This window comes from Strix uralensis, chromosome 1, assembly GCF_047716275.1.
Source record: "Strix uralensis isolate ZFMK-TIS-50842 chromosome 1, bStrUra1, whole genome shotgun sequence".
NCBI lineage: Eukaryota > Metazoa > Chordata > Aves > Strigiformes > Strigidae > Strix > Strix uralensis.
The window spans coordinates 97,080,667-97,108,042 of NC_133972.1; the positions used below are offsets into that span (position 1 = coordinate 97,080,667).

Sequence of the window (27,376 nt, forward strand, 5' to 3'; positions counted from 1 at the left end):
AGTTATACCTTTCAGCATTCTGTTGCTGAACTAGTGCATACACTCATAGGAGGAACCTTTTACACTACTTTGATAACCTTGAGAAATTCAAAGGTTTTTTTCTCATCCCTGTATTTCTGGATTAAGAGGTCATCTTTCAATGTCTTCTTCCAAGGTTTAACCAGAACTTTCAGAGAAAGCTGAGATCAGGCTAAAAAAAGGATTGCAAAAAAAGATTAAAAATACATAAAGAGCAAAACCAGGATTGAGGGAAAAACTCTACAGCAGCTTATGCTAAATTAAGTCAGGAAACATCTGTGTCCACTCTTTACCAAAATACTTGTTTCCATCCCCTCCACAGTATTCTCACTGGCACTGACCCTCATGGAGTTAAGACACTGAGTGGACCTGACCACAAACTAATCAAGCAGGGATGATGGGATGATGGTCAACTGGGTAAGGACCTGAACCCTTGGAAAAGTTTTTTGTACTGGGACACAAGCAGTAACAGAACTAAAATAATTAACAGAATTCTAGAAATTATCTACATACACTTGACAGGTACTTTTAGATACTGTAGGAATATGTGATTAACTCAAGATCTAAGGAGGCTGCATTCATAAGATCCGATTCAAAGAGCCATCCTGTATGTTCGATATAATTTTCGTCCTAGTTCCATCAAGCAAGTTCTGAAGATCTGTGGTAGCTGCCAGAAAATATCCCTATGGGACATAGTCATCAGATAACTTCAAGTTATTGTTAGCTTTCATTTCCCCTGCCAAAACACTTTCTCTCCTGTAAGAATTACATTATCTTAGCCCATATAACCTCATCTAAAATTTAATTCTTATCAACTCTTTGATAGCATATAACTAGATATCTTTCTTCTAAACTACAGTTCTTTGCTTCTGCAAGATTTATGCTAGAAGGAACAGTTCAGAGCCCCTACTGGAGATGAATTTTCTTTTTTTTTTCCTTCTCTGAAGAGTCATCAAAGAAGAAAAAAATTCCAAAGCACTATTAACAGTGATTAAAACATTGTGCAGCATACCTAATTTCTTGGTCCTTAGCAAATAGGAAGGCATAGAACTGGAGGACAGTAAAGATTTTTGACTCTAGAGAAATGTGGTTCATGCTGCTGCTCAAAAGGGTCTTCAGACAAGTACACAGCTACTAAAGGAAATCTCAGTGACAAAATGAAAGTTCTGCAAAATCATCCCTATGCCTGGCCAAGTGCAGGAGTCATGATGGACACAAACTCAGAGCTACGAACATATCAGAGATGTGGTTAGACAAATGAGTATCTTAGCTTGCAACCTGTTATAGAGAACTATGAACATTCAACATATCAAGTACTTAGAAAGGTGCCAGACTTCAGCTCCTGATCCATGGTATTTGCTTTAAAAGTGCTGTTCATAAGCAGTCTACCCACAAGATGTGACAGTATGGAGTTTGAGTGCCAATTACATTCTAGAAATACTAATGCTGAAGTCCAAATTAACTAAAAATTGACTTTGTTAAAAAACTGTTTGGGAATTTCAGTTACTTGTGACAGTCTAAATAGAATCCAAACCAAGTACTATAAAGCTGGAAATTTTTTTCAGGAGCTCAGTGAAAATTAATCTTGATTACTTTTGAAGGTTACTGAATCAAAATCAAATCTTAAAGAAAAAAATATTTTAAGTTGGTTACTTTCAAAAGTACATGCAGCTATAACTGGCATTCTCTAAAGGTCCCTGTGCAGCACAGAAGCCAGTTATGCAAACCACTTTTCACACCAACACCATAATACAGCTGCTCCCTTGCTATACATTCATGGATATACACCCACGTTTCTGTGCAGTCTCTACTGCACTGCCCTGCAGGACAGGTACCTCATCTGGGGCATTTCCTTCCCATATGGTATAATTTATCTGAAGTATGGCACCACAGACTGTGGCAGGAAAAGCTATACTTTCCATTCTCATTCTCTCATAATGAACAATGAAGTGCTGTTCCTACCAATAAACCCTGTTCCGGGATTTCCTGGACCTCTTTCCTTCGCTACTCCTCAGCACTGTTCACGAACCTTATACACTCAACGCAGTTCTGAATCTCCAACACATTATGTATCTGCACGCGAACCCATTTACTCAATCTATGAATCTTGGGAGACTACAGGACCTGATCCCTTAGCCCATCTCCATAACTGTACCTTGACACCAGCAACAGTCTCTTCTCAGTGCAGCTTCTTAACTCATTTGACAGACTTCAGAACTCTAACATAAACTGTGAGAGCACAAGTTGAGCCAGAGCTCCAGAATACTGCAAGTAGTGTACAAGCTTACCAGGCAGGAGAGGATCTTCAATACATAGCATGGATGGTCTGTATCCATTAGTCATGACTTTCATGATTTCTTCTTTGGCAATATAGGCACCTCCATTTTTTATTCTAATACCAGTTTTCAAGTAGTTAAAATTCCTTCCATAGAGTTCAAAAAATTCTATCAGAAGCATTCCAAGGTTTTCATCAGCTCTTCTGGCATCAATTCTTGGATGCAGCTGTGACACAGAACAGTTGTTAGTTATTAAAAATCCATTCTTTCCAAACCATAACATAGGGCAACAAAAAGCTCTCATTTAAACAGCTGAGTATAACCTCTTTACACAAGTCTGAACCGAGTCATTAATTCTTCATGTACTTAAACTACTTTCACATAACCAAGAGGGGGCAGCACTTCAGCGGTATCTGGAAGCCAAAGAATTCTTTCTTCCCTCCTCTTCCAGCTTTTTGAGGATTAGTAAATTCTTTTCCCTAAGCCAAAAGCAATAAAGAAATCCTGCATACTACATTACGGCTTAGTAAGAGAGCAATACCCGTTTTTCACAGAAAATCCATCAGTCTTAATATTTTCAGAAGTGGGGGAGGGGGGTGGGGTAGAATCCATTTACCCCAACTGAAATACAGTTCTTTTCTCAATCTCCCCATATTATATACAGTATGTAAAATCTGTAATAATATTTCAATTAATTATTAACAGCAGCAGAATATGTAGGCTTTTCTTTTATCACCACTGCTGAGAGATGCTAACACTGTATCTCAGCACACTTGCAAAAAGCTGTCACAAAAATGTATTGGAAGAAGTTAAAACTCATTAGCTGTTTCATCACTTACCTAGACTATCTGCCCATTTTAAATACGGCAAAACCTAACCAACATTTAATTAAAGAACAACTTGACTGTTTGATTTCATAATTTTAATAGACACTGAAATCAACTACTCTTCACATTCAGTATCAGTAGTCTAGGAAGCAACAGACTTAAGCTGCATCCTGGCAGATCTACAAAACTCCGGTAAAATGATTCAGGTACTGAAACTGGCTGCCCAGGAAGGTAGTATAATCCACATCAGAGGCCCTGGTATAGAAAGCAATGCACAGCCTCTATGCCATTCATAAGGCTCCTGCTCATGTTTCAATTCACACAGTGAACACAAGTTCTTAGATGTTTGAAGGACAGTGCACAGGATCTACCGATGATCAAACACCTAGAGCCATAACAGTAAAGCTGTACATTGCGAGGGGAGTCTAAAGAAACAGCACCATAACAGGGCATAAGTACAGAAACCAAACTATTTTAAAGAACACAAACAAATAAGGAACAGACTCACCTGCAGGAAACTAATTGCCATTAAAATTAGGCTGTAAGAGCTAATTCCACCAGTAAAAACTTCATTCAAGTCCCTCTGAAGGAGGAACTGTTTTAGTACTAAAATCAAGTAAGGCAGCAAAGAATATTTCTGCAAAGAAAAATAAGTCATATCAATGATAATGTCAACATTCCAAAACAAAGAAAGAACTACACAATCTCAACACAAGGTTCATCTTCTAATACAAAAATGTTATTCAGTAGTATGCTATAAAGTATTTCCACGGGAAGAACTGAAACATGCTTTTTTTTATTCTAGAAACAGATTAATAGACTTCAATTCTTCTTTGATCAAACAGCTTACATATCAACTTTATTTCCCCCCCCAAACAGGAAGATTTCTATATCCTCCTTTGAATGCCAGTGTCACTCATAATAGTCAAAGCTTTCCGTCTAAACAGTACTTTCACTGCAGAGCATAAAAGTAAACTTGATTTTAAGTACATAGCTACAGAAGAATTGGTTTTAGACATTGTTTAGCAAGATAGTATTCATAATCAAGCATCACCTAAATTCAAGGTAAGCAAAAAACTTGAACAGACTTGCTTTAGAAGCAAAGTTTAGTACCTATCTGCAGATCTAGATATGACTGTAGAAGTCCCTTCAGTGTACAGGTTTATCCACACAAACACCTAGCACTCAAAGGCAGCACTGAATAGATACCAGTAGAAAATAAATTAAAATATCCATGATTAATTAGTATTAATGAAAACAGTCTTCAGCAATAAATTTTCAAAAGTCTTAAGCCATACCAAAAAAGTTTAGCTAAGCATCTAGCACATCCTTGCTAAGTAGTATAACATTCATTATACAGCTGATACCTTCATGTATTCCTTGATAAATCGAGCTGCCTTCACACCAGTTTCTACATTAAAACTGATGTCAACTTTCACTTCTGTCTCCTGGTCAGTAAGTTTTATTATTGGTACCTGAAAAGATTAAAATGTTTTATGAATCCCCAGAAATGTAATACTGGTGCTATTCCCCAGCTTACTCACTTAAGACACATGGATACTATCAGTCCAAATGAATGCAACTATCAAGACAAGGGAACGTGTTTGAGAAAAGTTAACAATCCTAACTTGACTGACAAATGAACGCTTTCTAATGAGGTGGTTAAAAACACAGGCATGTATCATTACATTAACTTACAATCACTCGTGTACTCTTGCATAGCTATATCTGCCTTCATAGCTGCAATACCAGTGCTTTAGGACAACTAAATTTACTTAATTTAATGACTCACTGCTGTTAATAGGAGACATTCTACTCTCATAACATGTGGGAACTGCATTCATCTGACCCAGCACTGCACCATTCACTTACTAAACTGACAGAAGACTAGCCTAGCAGAAAAAATAAAGCACTGTCTGTTGGTTTATCAAGCTCAACTGGTTCACTGCAGAATCAAACGAAAGCCAGAATGGATAAAAGCAAAGCAGGAGTAGCAATACCTCCTCTTCTGGCAGCAATATATTATAGAACTACTAAATATGTAGTTCCATCTCACACCACCACCTTGAAGGCAATATCCTACAAAATTGTCTTACAATCATAACCTAAACTTCAGCTGATAACATTTGTTTTAAATTTAACTTCCTGTATTTTTAATCTGAAATGGAACACAAAAAAGAGCAGAAGTATAGTAGGATTTTATTCCAACAGCAGAGGGAATTAAGAAAGGCTAGCAAAATCGATAAGCCTAGCCTAGTGCCATTTTCCATCACTAACTGGTATCACTGATTCTGAAAATCCCACTCATTCTCAGGTAAACCAAAGATCACCAAAGCTACTGTTATGCACTGCTGCTTCAGCAGAAGCCATAGGAATCTTCTGGACCTAAAAGAGTCACCCTATTTCAGAGACCACAAAACGTAACAGCTTGCCAAATAGAAGTTTGGAATACTCTGCTTAGCTTCCTGGAGAAAACACCACTTGCTCAGTAACAAAAATCTTATACTTTAAGTTTTTAGCATATTCATTGTGATCTGTTAGGCTTACAAAACAGATGCAAGAGATATTACACATCAGTTTCACAAATGAAATAAAGCTCTTAAGTAGCATATTTTGGAAGGGAAAAACAAATGTTAGGTTTGGAACACTTCACCATGCCATTAAGAACAAGATAACCTAAAAAAAAATCAGGGTTTCAAGCTAGACAGCTCTAGTTACCAACCCTTGGCTAAACAAAGTCCTCTCAAAGGTCAGTGGAAAAACATTATACAAATATTTAACTTAAATTACTAGATATTTTGAAAATACTGACTTTCAGATCTTTATTGACAACATAAGCATGAAGTATGGCCTTTCCACAAATACAGCACAGAATTACTGTTGTCCACGTAAAAACCTGTGTGCTATTGCTAAGCACATATAGATTCTACTAAAATCTTGCACAGAGCAAAACATTGTGCATAACACATTATCATTTGCTTCATGAATTAAGAAACTATTTATCACCAACATCTTATGGGGTCTGAAAGCTTTTCAGGTCAGTATTTCAAAGACTATTACTTACCGTAGCTTTATCAAGTACTTTAATGGAATATGGCTCAGCCACATTGTGTTTTCTTAGTGCTTGCTCCAGCAGCTGTAAAGGGGGCCGTTCCCATTTCCCAAAAACAACTAAATCAATATCACTAGACAAAAAGAACACAGCATGAGATTCATTAAGTCAATACCCCACCAAAAAAAGGTAAAATTGGCATTCCACAAGTCCTCCAGGGCAACCATTTTGCAACTTTCAATCGAGGTTCCCAGTAGGATTCCTTTGCAATGTTAAGAAAGAGATGGCCTAGTGTGTTTTAGGTCCCAAAGTCATATTCTAGTTCTTTTGCTTCCAGTCCTCTCATGAGTTCTTTAAGCTCCTCACCCTTTTGCCTTTCTGGCTCCCTCCAACTTCCACAGCCCAATCCCATCCCTTATCTACCCATGTTGACAGGCATGTCAATAGTCCAAACAATTTTTATCAGTGATTGTTATTCACAGAAATGAAATTTCCAGTGCTTTCCTAGTGAAAATTTAATTGATGTAAAGACAATATGTCTTAAATACACAGCTACCCAACTTTTCTAGATCCATCTATTGAACCATTAAGACATAAAACACTGAACTAAAGACATTTTGCTCTCCAAATATGAGAAAATACAGCTGTGATAACTCCTCTGACTTTCTGCACAGTAACTCCATGATAAGTGACACGTTAAGTAATTCACCTTATTTCGCAAAACACAATCTTTACACAGGAAATACTGAACAGTTCACTGTATCTTGAAAACAAAGAGCCAAAGACTAACCCCAGACACAAGGAAGAAAAGGTAATTCACAAAGGGTCAGTAAGTACCTAGAGCAGTACAATGATATATCAAACACTTATCTCCAATCTGCAAGTTCAAAAGCTCTTTCCTTTGTCATATGGGACATTAGACAAATTTTACTGGACATTTGATAGGTTTACACATTGCAGCCTAAATTCCCCTTTGAAATTTACCATTACTCTAAAAGAAGACAAGCTTTTATATAAGTAGTAAATTATTACTTACCTAGTAGGAAGATAAAGCCCTGTACTAAAGCTGCCAAATATCTGGACCTGAAAAAAAACCCCACACAAGTGAAATATCTTGTAACTATGAATGCTCACTTCATTTACTTTCACAAGACTAAAGATTCTTCTGGATTTGTTAAGGATATAGCCCAGTAAAAAAACTTATTGAACTAACTTTACTACATACTCTGTTAAACCTGTACAAATACACTGCCTCTTATAGATGCAACTTTAGAGGAAATCATTGGTTGGTGGGGGTTTTTTTGACATGAAATGACTACCAATCCTGCTACCAGCAGAGCACAAACTTTTGAAACAAGCACTTTTCACTATTTATTTCCAGTTTGACAAATGTATAAGCTGTTATAAATTTCTTTCCTTTCAGCTTCCTTCTTCCCTCATAGGACAGCTTTACTGAAATTAGAAGAGTTTAATGGAAACATTTGAGAGAATCCATACATTCCTTCCCCTCTGCTACAGCAAAGAACAATTTGCAGGTTCACTTTTTACAAGTGATCTATGAAAAGGCTGGGCAATACTGGGCCATTTCAGTGTTTATATCTGTTCCCACAAACCAGAGAGATGTTCTTACTAAGAAAATCACAGGTAAGGATGAAGTAGATGAGCTTTGCAGTATCTTTAGCTTAGTATACTGTGGCCACAGCCCTCACTCTTTGTCATGGAAGGCTATGAAATCACAGTGTTTCTGAAACATTTTTCTACTATCTGGTAATCAGAAAGGTGATGCTAGAGATACAGTTTACATTACATTCCTTTTGGATGTTTTTTGTTTGGAGGAAACTTACTTTTTGGGTAATCAAGGGTTTGAAAATACAACAACTTTGGTTGTAAGATATCTCAAGAAGTCAAGTCCAATTTTTCCACTAAAGCAGGGCTAAAGTAATTCCCTGAATGGGCTAAAGTAAGTCCCTGAATGACAAATTTGTGAAGAGTACTAAAAAAAAAAATCTGGAGTTTTTAACAGTTCTTACATATTTGTATTTACAAACATCCAGTCAGGACTCCTTGGAGAAATAGATATATAGGTAGTCAGTCTCACTTTAATATTCAAAATGAAGTTATGTAGAGACAATTTAATAAGCTTTTACTTTAAGAAATGCACTTCTTAAAGTGGACAGTTCTTCACATCACCAGTTCTCAAAATGAAAAAATTATCAGTAGTCTTCATTAACCTGAAATATAGGTTTTAAATTTCCTCCACTTTTTAAAATAAATGGCCAAGTACTGCAAGAGCTGTGATACTAAGTCAATTGCCTTAAGTTTGAAGTCTTATCTGTTCATTTCTAAAACACAGAAAGATAATAGCAAGGTTAAGTGAACTGAGCTCTACAACTTACTAAAGAAGCAAATCAACATTTAAACTGCACTCACATCAGCTGTAGGCCAAAGATCTTTGATGACTGTTTCTATTCTTTTCACCACTTCTCTTCTCATAGCTGCTTCTTCAGGACGAGGGGACATGAAGTCATAGAAGTCAATTATTTCTTCATGTAGTCTAAAGGAGAAAGTAGCATCAGTTAAAAAATAGATTTAACTATTACAATAAATTTCAACAAAAACAGGCCATAGACTTTATTTAATATAACCATTTAAACAAAACCAGCAATACTTTCAAGAAAGGTAGATGCCACACAGTTAGGCTTTCAAATGTGAAAATGGAGGGTCTGGGATCTGGGGCAGATATATTTGTACTTGATTATCATGGCAGCACCTCACAGTAATCTCAACAATACCTACACATCAGCCTTCATCACATTACCTAATTGCTAAAGATGTCAAAAGACACAGGATGCAAACACTAGTAGGCATTTACTAACCTTCTTACTGGCCCAACAGTGAAGGTCAAATTCAATTCCCAGTTCCCAGAGATTACTTTCTTTAAAAAACAAAGCATAGTCTTAAAAACTACATATTAATCCAAATGTGAAGCAGCACAAAGACAATTAAAATCTTCAAGTAGGTTTGTTCTTCCAGGGGTTCTTACTTCTGTGTACGTGGAAGTTTACACAGACTTAAAAACAGGCCACTGGCATTAATAAGTTTTTGTAGAGAGCGATAAAAGGACATTTGAGCATTCCTTGATGTGAAAGCGTCCATTTTGACAAACGGGGATTCCTTTGACCACTCAAGGCCTTTATTAGCCATTCATTCATATAGGAAGTGACCTTCCAACTGAACTACTCGAAGTGAGAAGTGTTAAATATATTCTCAAGTGTAAAGTACATTAATACCAGTGTTATATGAGGAGTTCTGACACTGGATCTTTATACGCCTGTTAAGTCCTTTTGTTTCTCATCTACTGATACTATAGAACACTCATTGCCAAATTTGAAAGATCAATCTGAGTTTTCAGGTGTTTGCTTTCAATGGAAAAGCATCAAGTCATGCCAAACAAAACCAAAAAATGCAAATTACTGCTATGATATTTACAAAAACATCTTTTAGATGTCAATGTATTTTAGATTTCTGCTTCAAGAAACATCAATTCAACATTGTAGTGAAATTCAAATACTGTCCTAAAAAACAAAACAAAAAAGGTTCAATCCTTAGTTAACATACTTAGCCTTCCAAAAGGAAAATTTTATACATCTCTAAGAGAACTCCTAACTCTTCCTGAGACTTTTGCAATGCATTTTGCTACAGAATTCCCACTCTAATAGATAGCCTCCAACAGATCACATGCCCAATTTTTAAGTGTCAGGATTCCTTTCCATACACAAAGAGATTTTAGCAGCAAAGCACAAAGATATTTCTAAAAAGCATACATATTTAGAATTATTGTTTGCCCTTTCTCTTATCTTAAGCTGGGTCTGGATCCACAATTGAACATTTAAGTACACAGCAGACAACTAAACATTTCAATTTGTTGATGAATCTACTTGATTTCAAAACTTCAGAGCAAGACAGAAAATACAAACTAAAATGCTCCTGTTTTATTTTGTTTCTAGAAAGCATGCTTTTTTTCCCTTTCCAAGATGACAAGATCAATGAAGAAAACACTTGAATGCACTTAACAGCAGTGGGGCCAAACTAAAGACTTCGCATTGTCCTGCTTATAAAAATCAGCAGTAGGCAGATACCAGGTGAAACAAGAAAAGACAATGCAGTTATCCAACTCCCTTGCAGCAATCCTTCAAAGCCTCCCATAATTTCATTTGACATACTTTTGGGGTGGATTGCAACCATAATGTGTATTAACTCAAAGGACTTTTCTTCCACTGATTTTTCCAGGTCTTTTTAGTCCATTTGTTTTTGTCATTCATGGCATTCTATAAGAATTTAAGTATGCATCAGAATAAAGAACTGCTTTATTTTAAAATGCTGCCTGTTAATGATTTTATCTGATGCTCTTTTTCTTGGGCGAAAAAAAGTTATTACTGGCAGTTCATCTTCAAACATACCACTCCTCAGGCTCTCAATTCATATCCACTTGTCTCTACCTCATCTATTTTTTTTCTCCTTACACAGGAGCACATCCAAAGTTTGATCACTGCTAACCTTCTTCAGCTTATTTTCAGTTGCACCATGTTTTCTGACAAGTGGCCAGAAATGTACACAGAGTCAATACATAATTACCATCCAGTCCATGACACACACCTGTTTTCATTTTATTGACCATATCTTTGCAAAGATTGCTGCTAACTGCTATTTCAGGATATCTGAGCATACAGCTGCTCTTTAAAAGAAACCATTATGAAGGAGCTTCAAGGTGTTTTCTGAACAATAGCCACCAACATAAAGCCTACCCACTCATTATATTCAGCCTGAATTATTCTTCTTCAGATTCATGATTCCATATTTATTGGAATTTAATTTTATCAGCAATTTTATAATCTAATGAACAATGCACTCCCACTGCGACTGTCTGCAGTCAGCTCTAGTTTTCTATTATCCGTCCTATCCTTTTCTCATTCATTTCTTCCCTCCAGGTATTGATGAACATACCAAGCAACAGAGTCTTGAGTAATTCCACTGGTAACCTTCTCTTATTTTAAAATAAATAATTTATTATCTCCTTTGGTTACTTCTACGAATTTAAGCCATAAACCCATCACACTTGTGACTGTTCAGTTTTTACCAAGTCTTCAAAAATTAATCTCATTCTTCTGAAAAAATACAACAGTTTTGTGTTATCAGACTGACCACATGAATAAGGATTAACAATGAATCCTTCAAGAAAATTAGACCTGTGAGACGCAACTGCCTTTATTAAAGCATGCACTAGCCCGTTCATGTTTACTCATGCAAATAAGTTCTATTTTGTTATGGTATCAACCCCATACAACTATTTCAGGAGATCCAGACATTCTTGAAAAAATATGCTTTTACAGTAGCCATCCCATATTAGGTAAGTAGGAGAATAAAAGGGGTCCCAGTTCCCCTACACACTGCAGCCTCTACCATACACAGCACACTCTTTCAAAAGCAGCCCCTAGTGTGTCAGCAAGGTCAGAAAAACAGCAAGCACACAAGCACTCTCTCACTTCAGTGCCCCACTGAGCTTCTGTTCAGATGATTAACACTGTTGCAATTCTTAATCACATAATAAAAGACTCAAAAGAATACCACCCATCACTAGGCTACATGTCTTCCCTAATGTACTTTTTGAGAAGTCAGCTTCCTATTTTCTACCTTGCACTGGCAAGGCAGCACTTCATTTAATGCTTCAGTTTGCATGGGACAACAGCACAGGAGCTAAACAATCAAAACCCATTTAAAGTTCAAACCATACACCATGGTTTCATGATTATGTTCCTCTGCAGTTCTTCAGCATATACCACCAGACATGGCTGCACAACAGCTATTCTGCTGATGGATCTAAATACTCCTTACTGAAATTTAAAATGACAGTTGCCTGGAGTCAAAGAACATTCTGGTGAGAAGTCTCTTACACCCTTCTCTGAAAAAAAGTAATGCTACTAGTTCACTTAATTTTTAATACATGATCTGACTTCTCCTGGGTGGCCTTTCATGTCTCTATGAGCCCTAGTGAGTAGCAAGTTTCTTGCTTTCGATGTGCAAGGTTTTCAGGTTTTAATGTACATGGCAAACGATTTCTCAAGCCCTCTGTCTTAACAGACTTCTATTTTGTTTGCTCCTTCTGGTTTTCCTTAATTCAACAGCTTCTGCTTCTCAGAGAACATCATCTTCCTGGTCTATGTCTTTCTGGATAAGAATCAATGCTATCTTCACAGTCAGCATGACAACACAACCATCTTAATAGGGCATTTTCAACCACTTTACCCTTTTGGCTTCCTCCTGATGAAGTTTGTCAAAACTGAGATACTTTTTTTAAAATTTAATGTTACTGTAGTTTACATTTTTCTAAACATCTTTGCTCAGACAAAGTTATTAGAACAGTCACAAAAAAGCAGCTCTGATATACATAAAACAAGATGCTATATGCTGCTCAGGACTAACTTCAGAGTAACTTCTCTACTAGATGAAGGAATAATTTGATGTCTGAAAAGCCAGATCACAACAAGATATTACTCACCTAGCCAATACAGGGATAGTTTTCAGTTAAGTAATTTGCCCATGTAGCCTCTATGATCTTCATAAACACTTGTTACTTATCAAATCAGGACTGTGACAGTATCTTAACTATTAGGAACAGATTTCAACTTGCAGCGCATGATGTATATGCAGATACAGGTAACATCTTAGCTTTTTTTTTTTTAATAGAACTTCCTTCAACAGATAGCACGAATCAATTTTCTGTCTCCTGGCTTCTGAGACAATTTGGGCTCCAACAGCACCCCGGCACCTAGCTACTTTCTATTACATTTAAAGACACCTATTTTACTACTTTCCTAGCAAAGATAGTCATTGTAATCGACTTTTTCACAAGGCAGTTTCACTATATTTATAGAAACACCGGGAACAAAACTTGTTGGTGAGATCTAACTGTACTCTTACTGCAAGGTGGAAAAGATTAGAACACAGGGATGCAGAAAAGTGGTGACTTGTACTTGCTACACTATTCAGCTTGCTAATTTTAACAGCCTGGAGGAACCTACCATTCACTAATGCTGTTACTGCCAAGCACAGTAAACATCTGCTGCTTACAGGCTGAACTATGCAACAGAATTGACACCTTTTGTTTACCAAAGATTTACCCCTTTTACTGTTTTAGGAAAGGCAGACACACTCTAGTCTCCAAGTTAAAATAATATTCAAGAGACATTCTCAGGCTTTTGAAATGTTTTCCCTTAAAGTCGGGTTGTTAAAAAGGACATCATTTACTTCACTCATCATTTACTGTATCCACAACTACCATTATATATAACACTGACTTGTTACTTCAAGGGTTAACTTCAGTGCAGTGAAATGAAATTCTCCAACAGTGTCAACAAACTAGAAGGTGAATAAAAAGCTACAGAGACTTTGTTCCCTCAAGTAAGCATCCTGTTTCTTTTCATGTCTACACTACTAAGCACATTCATTTGTTCTAAAGGAACAGATAGAAACATGACTGCATCATTTACATGGAACAACTGATTCTTTTTAAAAACACACTCAATCCAGTAAGTAAAGAATATTTTTCTATCTGAAAAGTCTAACACTCGAGCCAAGAATCCTTATAAAAGGAAAGAATAAAATGCCACAGTTAAAGCATGTGGGTGTACCACTAGGAGTGAGTAGGAAAGGGAGGTAAAGAAATGGGGAGGCACAGGCAGCATTTCAACAGAAGCTTTGTTGAAATAAAGGTTCAAATAATAGGATACGTTCTTTCAATGAAGCATGAACTCCGAAACATGTCTGAGGACTTTGCTGTCTCAAAATTAAATGGTGAAAGGCCCAGCAGCCACTGTGCACATTTCAGAAATCTGCTGAACTATACCTCCACCTGCAACTACTGCAAAGCATAATTGCATTATGATGGAAATGCAGGTGAAATCTTACACTACAATGATCAAATGCATTCAACAGTTGAAATCAGTGTTACAGTCTAAAACTCAGCAACACGGTTTAGTGAAATAAAGGAGAAAATATGAGTAAGCAATAGTATATTCTGAGATACACTTTTTCCAATACAATCTAAGATTAAGACATCTGCAAAAGCAGTAAAACAGAACTATGACCAAAGGAGATGAACTTACAATACTTCTCTTACCACCTCACAATACCCATCAGGTAGGTGTCTTTACCTTTTTTTATACCAGTTCTCCTCACTAACAGTAACATTTAGGTAATAGTATGCCCTATCCAGTGTTCTAGGCTTACAGATGACGAACTGTGAAAACAGTGCTATGTTCACAGACTGTACTGCTGCACCAAATCAGTCTCATATTACTACGTAATTCAGACGGCAATTATCTTTGTCACTGCAATTGTATGGAAGGCAGCAAACTCAGACTGGCAGAATGAAAAAAAAATCTCAACTATATAGAAGTTATGAATCAGACCTGTGAAATGTTTTACAGGTAGCTACCCTAAATACTAAGCTCAAATAAGAATCAAGCTTACTTTGCAAGTTAGCTACTAAGGAGAGAATGGAAGAAGTACTTTTGTTCTCATCCACAGAACAAAGAGCAGTTTATAAAATATATTGTACCTTTTTCACAAGAGATCATATTGTTCTTATTTCCTCTCTATGCTTTCTCTTTGCAACACACTCTTGCAAGTCAGAGCCAGTCCTAATTTTAGATTGAGTTTCTTGCCAATTTAATTTTACCTCTTAGGAGCACTTTGACAGTTCACACACTCAAGAAACTAAGCTTGCTGGACTGATTTACACTGCAAATCTCCAGACTTAAGTAACAGAATTTGTTTGCATTTTGGAAGAATCAAAAACTATGTATTTTTGCAAAGCATGTCAATCCAATAAAACTCAACCAATTACCTTATTAATGGCTGGATGTACTTTGAAAAAGCTGCATTATAAAAACCTAGAAAAGAAACTGATATATATCTCCAAGTTAATGCATGGCAAAATAGATCCCCTACATAAGCTTCTGAACAGCTGTACATTACTTCTGACTTAGGCTGCTTGGACTTCACCACAACACCAAGAAAACGTCACATAATTATTTTGTTGCACCAGTGAAGGAGCATACCATATGTTAAACCTTGGAACTGAATCAGCAAGCTCGCTATGCCAATAAATAGAACCGCTAAACACTGAAATTCCTGTCTTAATACTATTCTTTTCCAAATGCCCAAAGATAGCAAGCGATTAACATCCCAGACAAGTCAGAAAGGTTGCAACAGCAGAAACACATCAGTGATTAGAAACTGATTATACCCACATAGATCAGGTATGGCATTACACCAGGTTAGCTCCTGAAATGTTAAGAGGAGAAGCAACTCTTGACAATCTCAAACAGCAGAGTCTAATTCAAAACGCATCCATCAAAGCGCCAGTAGCAGCAAACCCTGCACATGCAAAGTCAGTATCTCTGCACAGCAACAAAAAGCTAGAAAAGCCTATTCTGGATTTTAAGTACTGCTGCAGTTCACCATATAAAAGAGGAAGCTTCTTAATTTAAGAAGCTGAACCAAAAGAATAAGGTGTATCAGAGACTATTAAAGATACCACACTGGTTGTTTAGAGAAAGCACGCATCACTAATCAGATTTTAGTAAAAAAAAGAGCTTCTACTACCTTGTCACAGGACTCCATCAGAAGATGTCTTCAGAAACCCTGAAGTCATATATAAAGCAGGAAAAGAGGATTGGAAGATTAAGGATATCAAAAAGGATTATGAGGAACAACTTAACAGGATGCAAATCTATGCTTGAGAAAGGATAAACTAGCTCAGGAGCCAAAAAATCTGCTTCTGTTAAGTGAATTAAATGATCAGAACAGAGAAAGTTAAGTGATCACAATGCATAACAAGTACAGAAGCTAGGGTGGTTTGGTTCCCCCCCCCCCTTTTTTTTTATCCCTCAGAGGTTTCCCTGATACCTAACTATACAGGGAGAACTCATCTCAAATCAACTTTTTAGAAGATACTTTACAGCAAAAATCCACTCCTGATAATTTGGTATTCACCAAAAGCAGCACCCACTTGATACTGCATTTGTATCAGAAGAACATTAAGCAACAATCTTTCTTTTAATTTAAAAGCGTTAGTTTTGACATTCATATTAGTCAAACTAGTCAAAAAATAAAATCAATGCAACACATGAATAGTTATGACTACATCAAGATGTCAACATTGCTTTTGTAAATGGAAGTACTGTCTTAACGAAAACCATTAGGAATTATTTGCAAGAATCAGCGAACCACAAAGGAAATCCTGTTATCTACCTGGATTTCCAAGCCACATGTCCTTACGAAGACTTACAAAGAAACTAAGCTGACATTGGATGAGAAGTTAGACCATCATGTAGATAAAGAACTGTTTTAAACAGAAAACAAGCAGTTGGAACTCTTAGTTTCCATATTAAAGGAAGGTCACTAATGAAGCCTGGAAGTGCCCTATGCTAGTCAATATCCTCATAAGTGATCTGACAAGGGGACAAATAGTAAAGTAGAAAAGTCTGAGGCTGCAAGGTTATCTAGAATAAGCCAGCTCAAGAACTGCAGATGGACATTAAAAAACAGACTGCACAATGAAGTAACAGGCAGAATTTGAGACAGGATAAATATAAGCACAGAGGCCTATGAGAAAATTCTATCTTTACAAAGATGCAATGAGGGGCTCTGCACTGGCTCTAAACACTGAAAATCAAGATCTTGAAATAAGAATTCTGTTAAAAAGTCTGTCCAATACTCAGTAGCCACAAAGAACAGGCAAGTCCCATGTTAGTAATCAGGAAACAAAGTACAAGATAGAACAAGATAGCCCAAGATGTAGGAATACTGTGACAGTATCACGCACAGGTCTGGTTTGTCCAAGTCCCAAAGATACAACAGAACTGTAAAGCATACAGAGGTGATAAACATCTAGAGGCAGGTAACAGCTTCAACAAAAGGAAGGATTAAATAGACTAGAAAAAGGGCAACTGTCAGGTGATTCAATTTTTCCCTTCTCTCTTTCAAGACAGCTGCAAAGAGCGCTCATGGACTGCCTCATTAATGCATAGTCCTGTGGCTGGCAACAACTACAATCCTAGTGACAGCCTCAGGACAAAAAAACTGGATCTTTACATAATGCATAGCTTAACTGAGGAACACCTTGCCACAGGACACTGCTGATCCCAGAAGCTCATAGCAGTACAGGATGAGACAAGACAAATTCATGCATACAATCCACAATAAGCTTAACAATGCATTGCCTGTAGCCCAGGTAGTCTGAGAACCATAGATCATTTAAATCTGAGAGATTATTCCAGGAAATATCACTACAGGCTCATGTTGATATATTCTTCTCCCAACATTTGGCATTGGCCTCTACTGGTCTCACCCCGTACAGCTGTTTATGTTCTTAGGGCCAATTATCTCTACTGCCAAAGCCTAACAACTGTGAAAAGCATCATGAAGCTGATGCCAGGATTAAACTGCTCCAAACATGTCCCATTCTCCTTTACACACAGATGTGAGCACCTGTCATGCAAAGCCTTCTCGTGTTTTACTACTGTAGCTCAAATCTCTCTCAAATGTACTGCTGCCAAAATATTCCTTTCACTCCATTACAAAAAGCAGTCTCTAACTGTACGCTAGGCATCAACTTTGCAAGAAACTTTGAGCTTTACCTACTCTAGTCAACTGCAAAAAAGAGACATATTTTGTTCTTTTGACAATTCATCCAGCAGCTACCCTTGAACTCTGCTGTGTACCAACCTTTAGGCATGAAAACAATCCATTCAGCCACAAGTCTCTCTGGAAATTTACTGTGACTAACAGGCAACTACTTCCCCCCTCCTTCTTGCATACTACAGTATACACTGTCTATATCTGCCCTGATCCTAAAGCCAGATGAAACAAGAATCAAGTGTACATTGTCAGCACTGCCTGCCTCTTACATTAGGACCTTCACTACAGGTATCCACCCACCACTGCAGATAACAGACACTAATGATTTAACAGTAGTGTGGATGAAGCATAGCCCACTGTGTTGATTCTTTATTAGAAGGTATTAGAGCAAGACAGCACTGCTAAGTACAGGGAATACCTCCACTGGGAATCCCTTAAAGCCCTTACAACTGCTGGACACCCCAGTGCAGACAGTAAAGGCTTCACAGAGTTTCCAAAGTCTGCATTTTTTCAGCTCAGCCAAAATGCAAAAAAATAAAATTTGTAAAAGGGCCTGACAACGTGGCATCCCTACACATTAATTTGCATTGTCCAGCTCTGATACCAGCACAATAAGAAGTAACGGTTGACAAACATGGAACTAGAGCTATGGAAGGTCCTGGACGCAATGCATTTTTACTAATGCAGAGTAATCAAATTTATCTTGGTCACCAAAGTTCAGCAAAATATCATAAAAGCAAAAAATCCAATAAGACTGATATTAGAAACACTTTGGCATACAGGTGAAGAAATAAAACCTAATACATACTTAGTATATAGTAACACTGCCACATCTGAGTAGCTACAGAAATGAATCTCTGAACATCACTTTTGTTACACAGTATCCTTCAGCTGCAAACTCAGGAACACTGAAGCAAGTCTCCTGGGGAAGCATGGTCATAACCTTACCTTGCTTCAGAGAACTCTCCTCAGGTATCTGCTATGGTCGCCAGACCATGCTGGCCTGTATCCTCCTTCACCCTAACCAAACGTGGAGGTGTTTGCACTCCTGTGCTCTACACAGAACTTTTGTGTCATTATCAAGAGATGGTTAAAGACAACAGGTGCAAAGGGGGAAAAATTAATGCAGTAAGTCATCAGATGCTATGCAATACTAATTAGTCCAGGCACAGCACCATTCCAATGTATCATAACAGTTTGGTATCCACACTAATCTTCAACAAGCCAGTTCTATTGTTTCTGCACATCACTAATGTACCAAGCAGATATGTCAGGTATTTCAGCACTAACCTCATTCAACATCTACAATTAATCTGAATACTTAGTTGAAAGTACTAAGCAGAACTGGCTCATATTGTTGAAAATGCGTTAATTCTTTACTTTGTTAAATTCATATTAAGAAGCAGAATAATTAAATTAGATATTATTTTACACTATTCATAACCTATTAACTACATCTTAAGAGAAAGTGCCCTATTAGTTGTGTACCCAAGCAACACAAACCTAGCAGTAAAGTCCTTAGTAAAAAATTTAGAATAGGTTGATTCCACATTTTTAAATAAAATTCCAGCAATTTTAAGCTCTCTGAATGCTTAGTCAGATACATATAAAATACTGACTTTAAAGAAACAATACACAAGGTATTGCTTTGATATACAAAGAAAGCAGACCCTAAGATGCTAGATGTAGTTTAAAACCACTCCAGAGGATACTTTACAGTAGCAAGAAACCACGTGTAGTTCTAAATATCAGTCACAACAGTTTGAGCTAACCTCATAATATTAAAGAACACTTATCTGCATCGTATCTGAAACCAACCATTTTGTCATCTGTATTCCTAACCTAAACCCAGGCATTTAAGAATTTACACTGTTCCTATATTAATCATTCTGTCGAAGCACTGAAAATAAATATGGCTTCATTCCCCTCACTCCTTACCTTCCAAAAATCTGGAAAAAGATGCCACAGATCAAGCTAGGGCATCCTAAAGCATAGCTCTAGGATGAAAACTAATCAAGCATACCTATTCACACTTGTGTTTTATGACAAGAGGGAATTTCCTTTACAACACAAAGATTGGCATGCTGCTGTCAGAAGGTGGTAAAAACAGTAGGTCTGAGTCCCCTGCAAAAAAAGGAATGCTGTACATAAAACAGAGCAAAACACAGCCTTTACAAAATAAAGCATTCCTAAACATCACCACACCTACCATCACAAAGCCACTGAATATGATCCATTGGAAAAAAACTGCTACAGACCATCTCCAGCTCTGAATGAGAAAGCAGAGAGAGCACAGCACTGTTTCAAAGCATGCAGGCATTTCATCAAAAGTACTACAGCAGCCTGGGAGAGGGCAAACAGATTACCCTCCTTAGTCTGTTATCAAAAGAGAATACAATAACACTGTGAGCTACTGTATATCACCTGGAAATTTCAGCATGCTGTAGAAAAATGTTCTGCAGAGAACATTCATGGCAGAGTAAGTGCTAAAGATTTATGCATAATATGAGCATAAGAGCATTTATGATCAAGTCCTCCTTCCTACAACCTATGTCCAAAGCAGACTGCAACTAAAGATTGTAAGGATCACTTTTTTTGACAGTTGTATACACCAGTTTGACACCACTGAAGATGCTCTGCCAATAGACCATCACATTTACAAAAGTGATGCTTCAGGACCAGGCTGACACTTCGAAGTAACACGAGGCAACAATCCAGAAACATAAAGGATCCAGAAGAAACTTCTGCAGGGATCTGTTCCCACCCTGGTCTTTTCAGTGCATTTGTATTTGAACACCCAAAATAATACACCAGCCTAGCTTCAGGAAAACTAAGTTAAACTCACCAGTAGTCAGGAATTACTGCAGAAGACAGACACCTAAAGCCACTCCGTCAGTGACAACATTTTTGTTATTTCAACCATGTAAGTACTTCTTTACAAAAAAAATTTCTAACACCGAAGAGAAAATTGTTTTAGAAGACACACCTGTCCAAGATTCACCTTGGGTAACAGAACTCAAAGTTTAAGGCAGAAACTGCTTCTCCTATGTAAGTCTATGGTTTCAGTTTCCATGCTCTCCTTCAGCACTGCTTCCCTGCTACTCTAAGGAAAGCTGGAACTATGGGATCCCACACACTCTAGTTACTGGTGTTCCACTCCCAGCATCAGGTCTCAATGTAGTAATACAGATCCTTGACAGAAGAGCAGGAAACACAGCTTCCACTTTCAAAGATACTTAACCAAGAACTTGTCATTAACACACCAGCAAAAGAACAACCTGTTTATGGAACTGAATAGTATAACTGAAACTTGGCTAAAGAATTTTCTTGTGTATGGATTCTCTATAAACTTACACTTGAAAAGTGGCATAAAGGAAAGCCAACAGAAAACAAAAGGGCAGACGATGAAAGATATGTGATTGGCATAGGTGGTGCTGCCTAACAACTAGAGGACAGAACCTGCAGTGCCTGGATTCAATTCCCAAGTTTGCCACAGACCTGCAGGGTGACCTCTGGCAACTCCCTCATCTGCCTGCCTGGTGACACTGACTTGTCTTACACAGATAAATTGTTAACTTAGTGTTCTACTGCATGTCTGTGGAAATACAACAAAGAAATTCATCCTATTTAAAGATACTATTGGAATTTTTAACATATATCTTATTAGTACAGGACCCAAAAGTTCCTAGCATATGACACCTCTTAAACATTCAAATCTTAGCTTCCTGTAAGAAATTTTCATTTTCAGCATTGGTTTGGAATCAAAAAGCAGTAATTACAAGTATTGTTCTCCCCAGCAGAGGCTATGGTTTGCAAAAACAGAACTTTAAAAACATCTTTCAATACTTCTGGATAGCTTTTATGTACTCAGTGCCTGACAGTACCACCCAAAAGAGAAAAGGAAGACACTGTCGTTAAGTTAAATCTCTCACTTAAATTTCTCCAGCTCTGAAAGTGTTCCCCATTATCTTTTATCTATTTTCCTCTACAAATATGCAGTGCCTTTATTCCATGGGCATCCAAGGGTCTTGGATTTTAGGAGTTCCAAGAAACTATTTTTGAAATTACATCAGAAATCTGCTATGTCAATCAATGCAGCTAGCATTTTTTCCATTAATAAAATAACCTTAACATTAGAAAGCAACACCTCCCCTTGACTGAGTGAAATCCGACAGCTGAAATACCAAAAATCTCATGGAGCACCCCAGAGTTGCTTTGTTCAAGTTTAGTCCCTTCTACATGCCTACTGGGCCAAACTGAACACCCAGCCTTACTATCCATTTATACAGGAAAGCTATGGCCACAGAATAGGATAAGCTTCATAAATGTATTGTCTTTAGAAAGCCAAGACTTCTGTTCAGGTATCAGCTGGCTCAACCTATTCTAGAGCTAGAACATTTCCCTCAAAAATGTTCTAAGACCACATTGACTTTCACGTTTATTTCAGCCAGAATTGGGCACTTCCCTTTCAACTGATGTTCTGAACACTCCTCGAAGTAACCAGTCTACTACAGCCTAAGCAGAGGCCTTTAAAAATTAGTGCAAGGGTTTTCATTGAGCTCCTCTGAACTGAAGCCTTCCACTTTCTCCTTACAATCAGAATCGACCCCTAGGAGCTCTGGCAAGCATCCTCACCCATCTCTGCTTTCATTATTGTAGGTGCCGTTTGATAGCGGCCTGACAACTTCACCTCTCATCTAGTACAAGGCAAGGCCTAACCCGGTGTATCCATGGGTTCCCAGGCCCTGCCTGCATCACTGCTTCGGCCAGGAGCCACCCAGCTGGCACAGACCAAGGTGATTTCCGAAAGAACAGGGTTTGGTGCCCAGACATCCCCTCTCATCAATCTCGCTGCCGCAGCCGGCTCCAAAGGAGTTTGCGTGATCCCCGACCCACCCGCCCCCGTGCCCGGAGGGGCCGCAGGAGAGGCTGCCGAGGTCCCCCTTTCCTCTGGGGCTGCAACAGCCCCAGGGGCCCCGGCTGCTCACCCCTGCACGCCCGGGCTGTATTTCCTGGTCTTCCAGGGTGTGCCGGGGCTCTGCAGTGCTGGCTGAGGCGGCTGCCGCTGCTGGTGGGGGGAGTTGTTGATGGCGACACCCCGGCTGCCGGAGAGCAGGTAATTCATCCCATAGGTGCTGGCTTTATTCTCTCGTTTCCTACGGCCCGGGTGGTACTGGTGCTGCTGGGGAGACGCCGGCGGCGGCGGGTGGGGGCTGCGCGCCAGGTGCGGGGGCTGGTGGTGCCCGTTCACACCGTTCACTTTGTTCTCGTGGAAGTTAAAAAACTCCCCGGGTCCGGCCCCGCTGCCCAGCAGCCCGGGAGGAGCCACCGCCGCCGCCCGGGGGCCGCAGGAGGAAGAGGAGGAGCCGCCGCCTCCGCCGCCGCTGCACGATCCCGAGGAGGAGAAGCCGGGGCTCTCGGTGCCGGACTCCACCGACGAGCAGGAGGACGAGGAAGACACGGAGGGCGACTTCTGCAGCCGCCGCGCTCCCTCGCCGCCGCCGTTCACTGCCGCGGGGCCGGCGGCGGCGGCGGGAACCAGTCCGGTCAGCAGGGCCGGAGGGGAAGGCGAAGGCGAAGGCGGCGAGGACGAGGAGCAGCAGGCGCCGCCGCCGGGCGCCCCGAGCCGCACGCAGCCGTGGCCGCGGGGCGGGGAGGCGGCGGCGGCGGAGTCCAGCGCCGGGGAGTTAAGGCAGAGGTAGTGCGGGAAGCTGGCGCCGCCCCGGCCCCCCACGCCCTGCGAGGTCTCCCAGATCTGCATCCACAGCGCATTCGCGGGGCCTTTCTGCTCGGGCTGGATCCAGGCCACGCGGGGATCCATCCACGCCCGCCCGGCTCCGACCCTCACGGCCCGGCCAGAGCGCCGCGCCGCCGCCCGCTCGCCGCGCACTCCCTCGCCTCAGCGCGCCGGGCCCGGCAGCGGCGCTAGACACAGGCCGGGAGCCGCGGCATGTGTCGCGAGGAGGAGGGAGGGCGGCCGGGGGCGGAGGGGGGCAGAGCCGGGCGAGGCGAGCGCGGCTCGGGAGGAGCGGAGGCGGCGCAAACTGTACCCGGCCCGGCGCTGCCCGGAGCGCTCCCCGCGCCGTTCCAATGTGGCGTCCCCCTCGGCAGGGCCAGAACCGGCACTGCGCATGCCCCGCAGATTTTAAACCTTCACTGGAGACGGCCGCCCTGGCAACCGCACATGCGCGCTGGCCGCCCCGCGGGGAGGGGCCCGGCCCGCCGAGCCCGGCGGGAAGGCGGGGGGGAGAAGGACGCCGGGAAGGGGGAAGCCGCGCCGGCGCCCTCGCCCTTGTGCGCGTGCGCGTCCGGGGCACGTCGGAAAGGCTCGGAAGCTTTCGCGCCGGGGGCGGGGCGGTGCCCACCGCGCATGCGCGGGTCGGGCCGGGCGGCGGGGCTGCGCTGAGTCCGGGCGGGGAGAGGCGTGGGCGGGGCTGTCGCCGAGCTCGGTCCAGCTGCCCGCCTGTGCGGGGCCGCGGCCCTCCAGCCGGCCCGGCGGGGGTTCTCCACGAGCGCCGGCTTGTCTTCTCCGTGCCGGGGCTTTGGAGGGGTGTAGCCCTGTTCCCGCAGGAATAAAAGGGTGAATTTTGAGGAGTGACTGAGGAGCGAGGACAGGCAGGCCCGCTTGCAGAGGGGCTGGCGGTGCGGGGCTGAGCAGGGCCGTGCTGAGCCCCTGGAGGAAAGGACAGGCCCAGGAGCCGACGGACAGAAGCACACAGTTCATAACCTAAGAGGAGGCTTTCCTGCTTGGCTTTCTAGCACCAGAAAAAGCACTGTGAAGTACTACATTTCCACTGGATACTTATGTTTTTACTGGGCTTGAATCTCGGGGGGTCAGTGCCTGTTCCAGGGGATGTCTCTGTAATGGACAGGTTTCATGCGCAGTGATCACTCAGTAAAATGCATATGGCTGTTGGAGTAGGATTAAATGCAAATAGACTCTTGTTTGTTCTGTGGCCTAGAGATCGGTTTTAACAGCTAGCCTTCCAGAATGATGTTCCTAACTGTTCTCTTTCTAATCCAATGATTTAGCCGTTTCCCTGAGCAACTTCAGCATGTGTATGGATCAAGTGTCCTCTCCCGGGGTACCCCCAGAGTCTCCAGTGGTCCAAGAATCACCAGCCAGTTGGATACAGCCCTTACCTGACTGCAGAACAACAGAGAGAAGGGTTGTACGTGCATAATGGCAAATACTAACGGGGCATCCCAGTTATGGCAGCGCTCCAATGCAGTTGTGCGGTACATCTTAGGTGATCTAACAATTGACTGCCACAGAAGAGGAGGAGAGGCCCCACTCTCCATAATCCCGCTATTCCCTTTCCCTGCTCCCTTGCACAAGCCCTGATATTGATCAATGAGCCGATTTAACTTGTTAATTCAGCAGAAAATTGCACTAGGAAGAAAAGTAATCGTTTTCAGCAGTTCATTTTGAATAAGCTTTGTGATCAGAGCTGGCACTAAGGAGAGTGTGGAGAGAGGATGACTGTCATTTGTTAGCAGAGAGCAGTTATATTTGATGCAGCTGTATTCTCTAACTATATCCTTGGACCTCAGAGCAAGAGAAACTGATTTGAGGGTGACAGCCTCATGTCTATCATTGGAAGTCATTTAGAAAGAGCAAGTCATTCATTTATTCTTGTTAAGAAACAGATCTGCTTTCAGGAATAACAGCCAAACTACACATAAAAGTACACAATAAACTAACCAAAACCAAGACACATGAAAGAGCCATTAAATTCGTCTCATATAAAAGCATGTTCACCAGAATTTCCATCTGATGAAACCAAAGCACCCTTCTAACCTGTGTGATCAACAAGGTATGCAGATCTCCACCACAGATTTCAGCCACTTGAGTTACACCTAGCAGTCCTTGATTTTACAGTTCATCTTCCCAAAGGATTTTGGATAGTTTTGTTTTGGTTTTAATTGAACCGAAATGGAGACAAATAAACAGGTCCCTCCACTCTGTTCTTTTTATATAAATGTCATAAGAAACAAACCATAGAATTAGACTGTCTCTTCTTTTAGTCCTGAATACTTTGCATTCTTGCTGTCATGTCCCAGTTTTCTTGGGATGATGACTCAGATTCCCCAATTCCTGGGTCAGGATTAAGGTGAAATGACACCAAAGATTCTTCAATTCACAAAACTCAATTTTTATTTGCTCACAACAGGTATTGGTATGGACCTTCATCAGTAAGCCTTGCAACCTCTACAGCAAGCGGTAATCTTCAGAACATACACTGACAAACCGCAAACCTTACAACATACACTGACTAGCAGCAGATCTTATGCCCTGACAAGTGTTAAACATGCCCCGACGAGCCTTGCTTTATACACGGGGATACAGGGATAGAGAATGGGAGAGGAAAGGAGAGAAAGAGAGAAAAAGAGAACGAGAAAGACAAAAAAAGAAAGATTTCATCAGTCCTGGTGCCGTCGTTGGTCCAGCCAGCCTAGGGATCCAGTTCCAGAGGGGCACCACCACCCAGGCCTTTGACTTGTGTCCTTTTATAATTCCTTTCCCCTCCTTCGGGCAGGGACTTGGACTCATTAGGCTAATCAGGCATCATGCGCAGTCTGTGCTCGAATTCTCTTTGCTTTGGTGCATGCGTAGTTTATACCTTCAGATTCTTCTAGAAATAGGTTGGTGGGCTTGGGGGTTATTGGGGAGTTACTCCCCCCCTCCCTGCAGGTATGACTGTTGTCTGACCTTTCCTTTCAGCGCATGTGTCGTGAAAACAGCTTCTCTATTGGCTCTTTACAGAGTCTCTCAAGATAGGGAAGTTCAGCCCCAGAAAAGTGTGATTCCACCTCCATGGGACCCCCTGCTCTCACCACTTCTTCCTGCACAACCCCAGCATGTTCACAGAGATTGTCTTCTTTACCGAATTCTTTACCAGATGTTTGAGGCATTAACTATGGTTTCATCAGACTGTCATGTCACACTTGCCTCTATGATGGCCCAGGTTCAGCAAGGAGAGGTGAGGATCAGCAGTATTCCTGCAAGCCTAGCCGGCGTGGTATGCTGGTGGCTAGAATGGTTACTTTGTAGATTCACTTTGAAGTACTGAGGAGGCTGAAGAGCTCGGATCTCAACCTTTTTAGTTCCATGTTCTGACTTTCACATAATAGGTGGAGATCACATCTTCAAGCTACTGAGTTAAAGATCTTAATAAGAAAGTACTGATCAGTGTTTTGGGAAAAAAGAAAAGGACAAAAAAAAAGACACAAGATCTGATCTTATGGAGGCAATTCCAAGCCCTGCAGTTTCATGACCTGTTTTCTTTATTTCCTTCCTTGCCCTGCTGCCATCTTTTAAAAGGGTCTGGTTTCCCACTTAGCTAAAATTATCTCCAACTTCATTGTGAGGTCTAGCTGGTAGACCTTATAAGAGGCAATAACTCAAAAGCAGCTTTTGATTGAGGAGAGACACAGTATGCCTGAGACTCTCTCCAATCCCAGTGCTGTCTTGGAAGGGGCCAAGCTGGTTTCTGAAG

The 27,376-nt window shown here is 40.7% G+C and overlaps 1 protein-coding gene across 4 annotated transcripts in view; it reads right to left on the minus strand.

The window, feature by feature from the left end:
* TENT4A (terminal nucleotidyltransferase 4A) overlaps positions 1-25,342 on the minus strand; it is a 62,802-nt gene extending 37,460 nt beyond the window's left edge. For all 4 annotated transcript variants that reach the window (XM_074874721.1, XM_074874699.1, XM_074874710.1 and 1 more), the window contains exons 1-7: positions 22,865-25,342; positions 8,604-8,727; positions 7,210-7,256; positions 6,186-6,306; positions 4,489-4,596; positions 3,630-3,758; positions 2,307-2,520 (exon numbers count right to left, since the gene is read on the minus strand). In XM_074874721.1, the coding sequence (XP_074730822.1) occupies positions 2,307-2,520; positions 3,630-3,758; positions 4,489-4,596; positions 6,186-6,306; positions 7,210-7,256; positions 8,604-8,727; positions 22,865-23,697 (1,576 nt within the window). In that variant the 5' untranslated portion in view covers positions 23,698-25,342. The remainder of the gene's footprint in view (positions 1-2,306; positions 2,521-3,629; positions 3,759-4,488; positions 4,597-6,185; positions 6,307-7,209; positions 7,257-8,603; positions 8,728-22,864) is intronic.
* Positions 25,343-27,376: the final 2,034 nt, after the last annotated feature.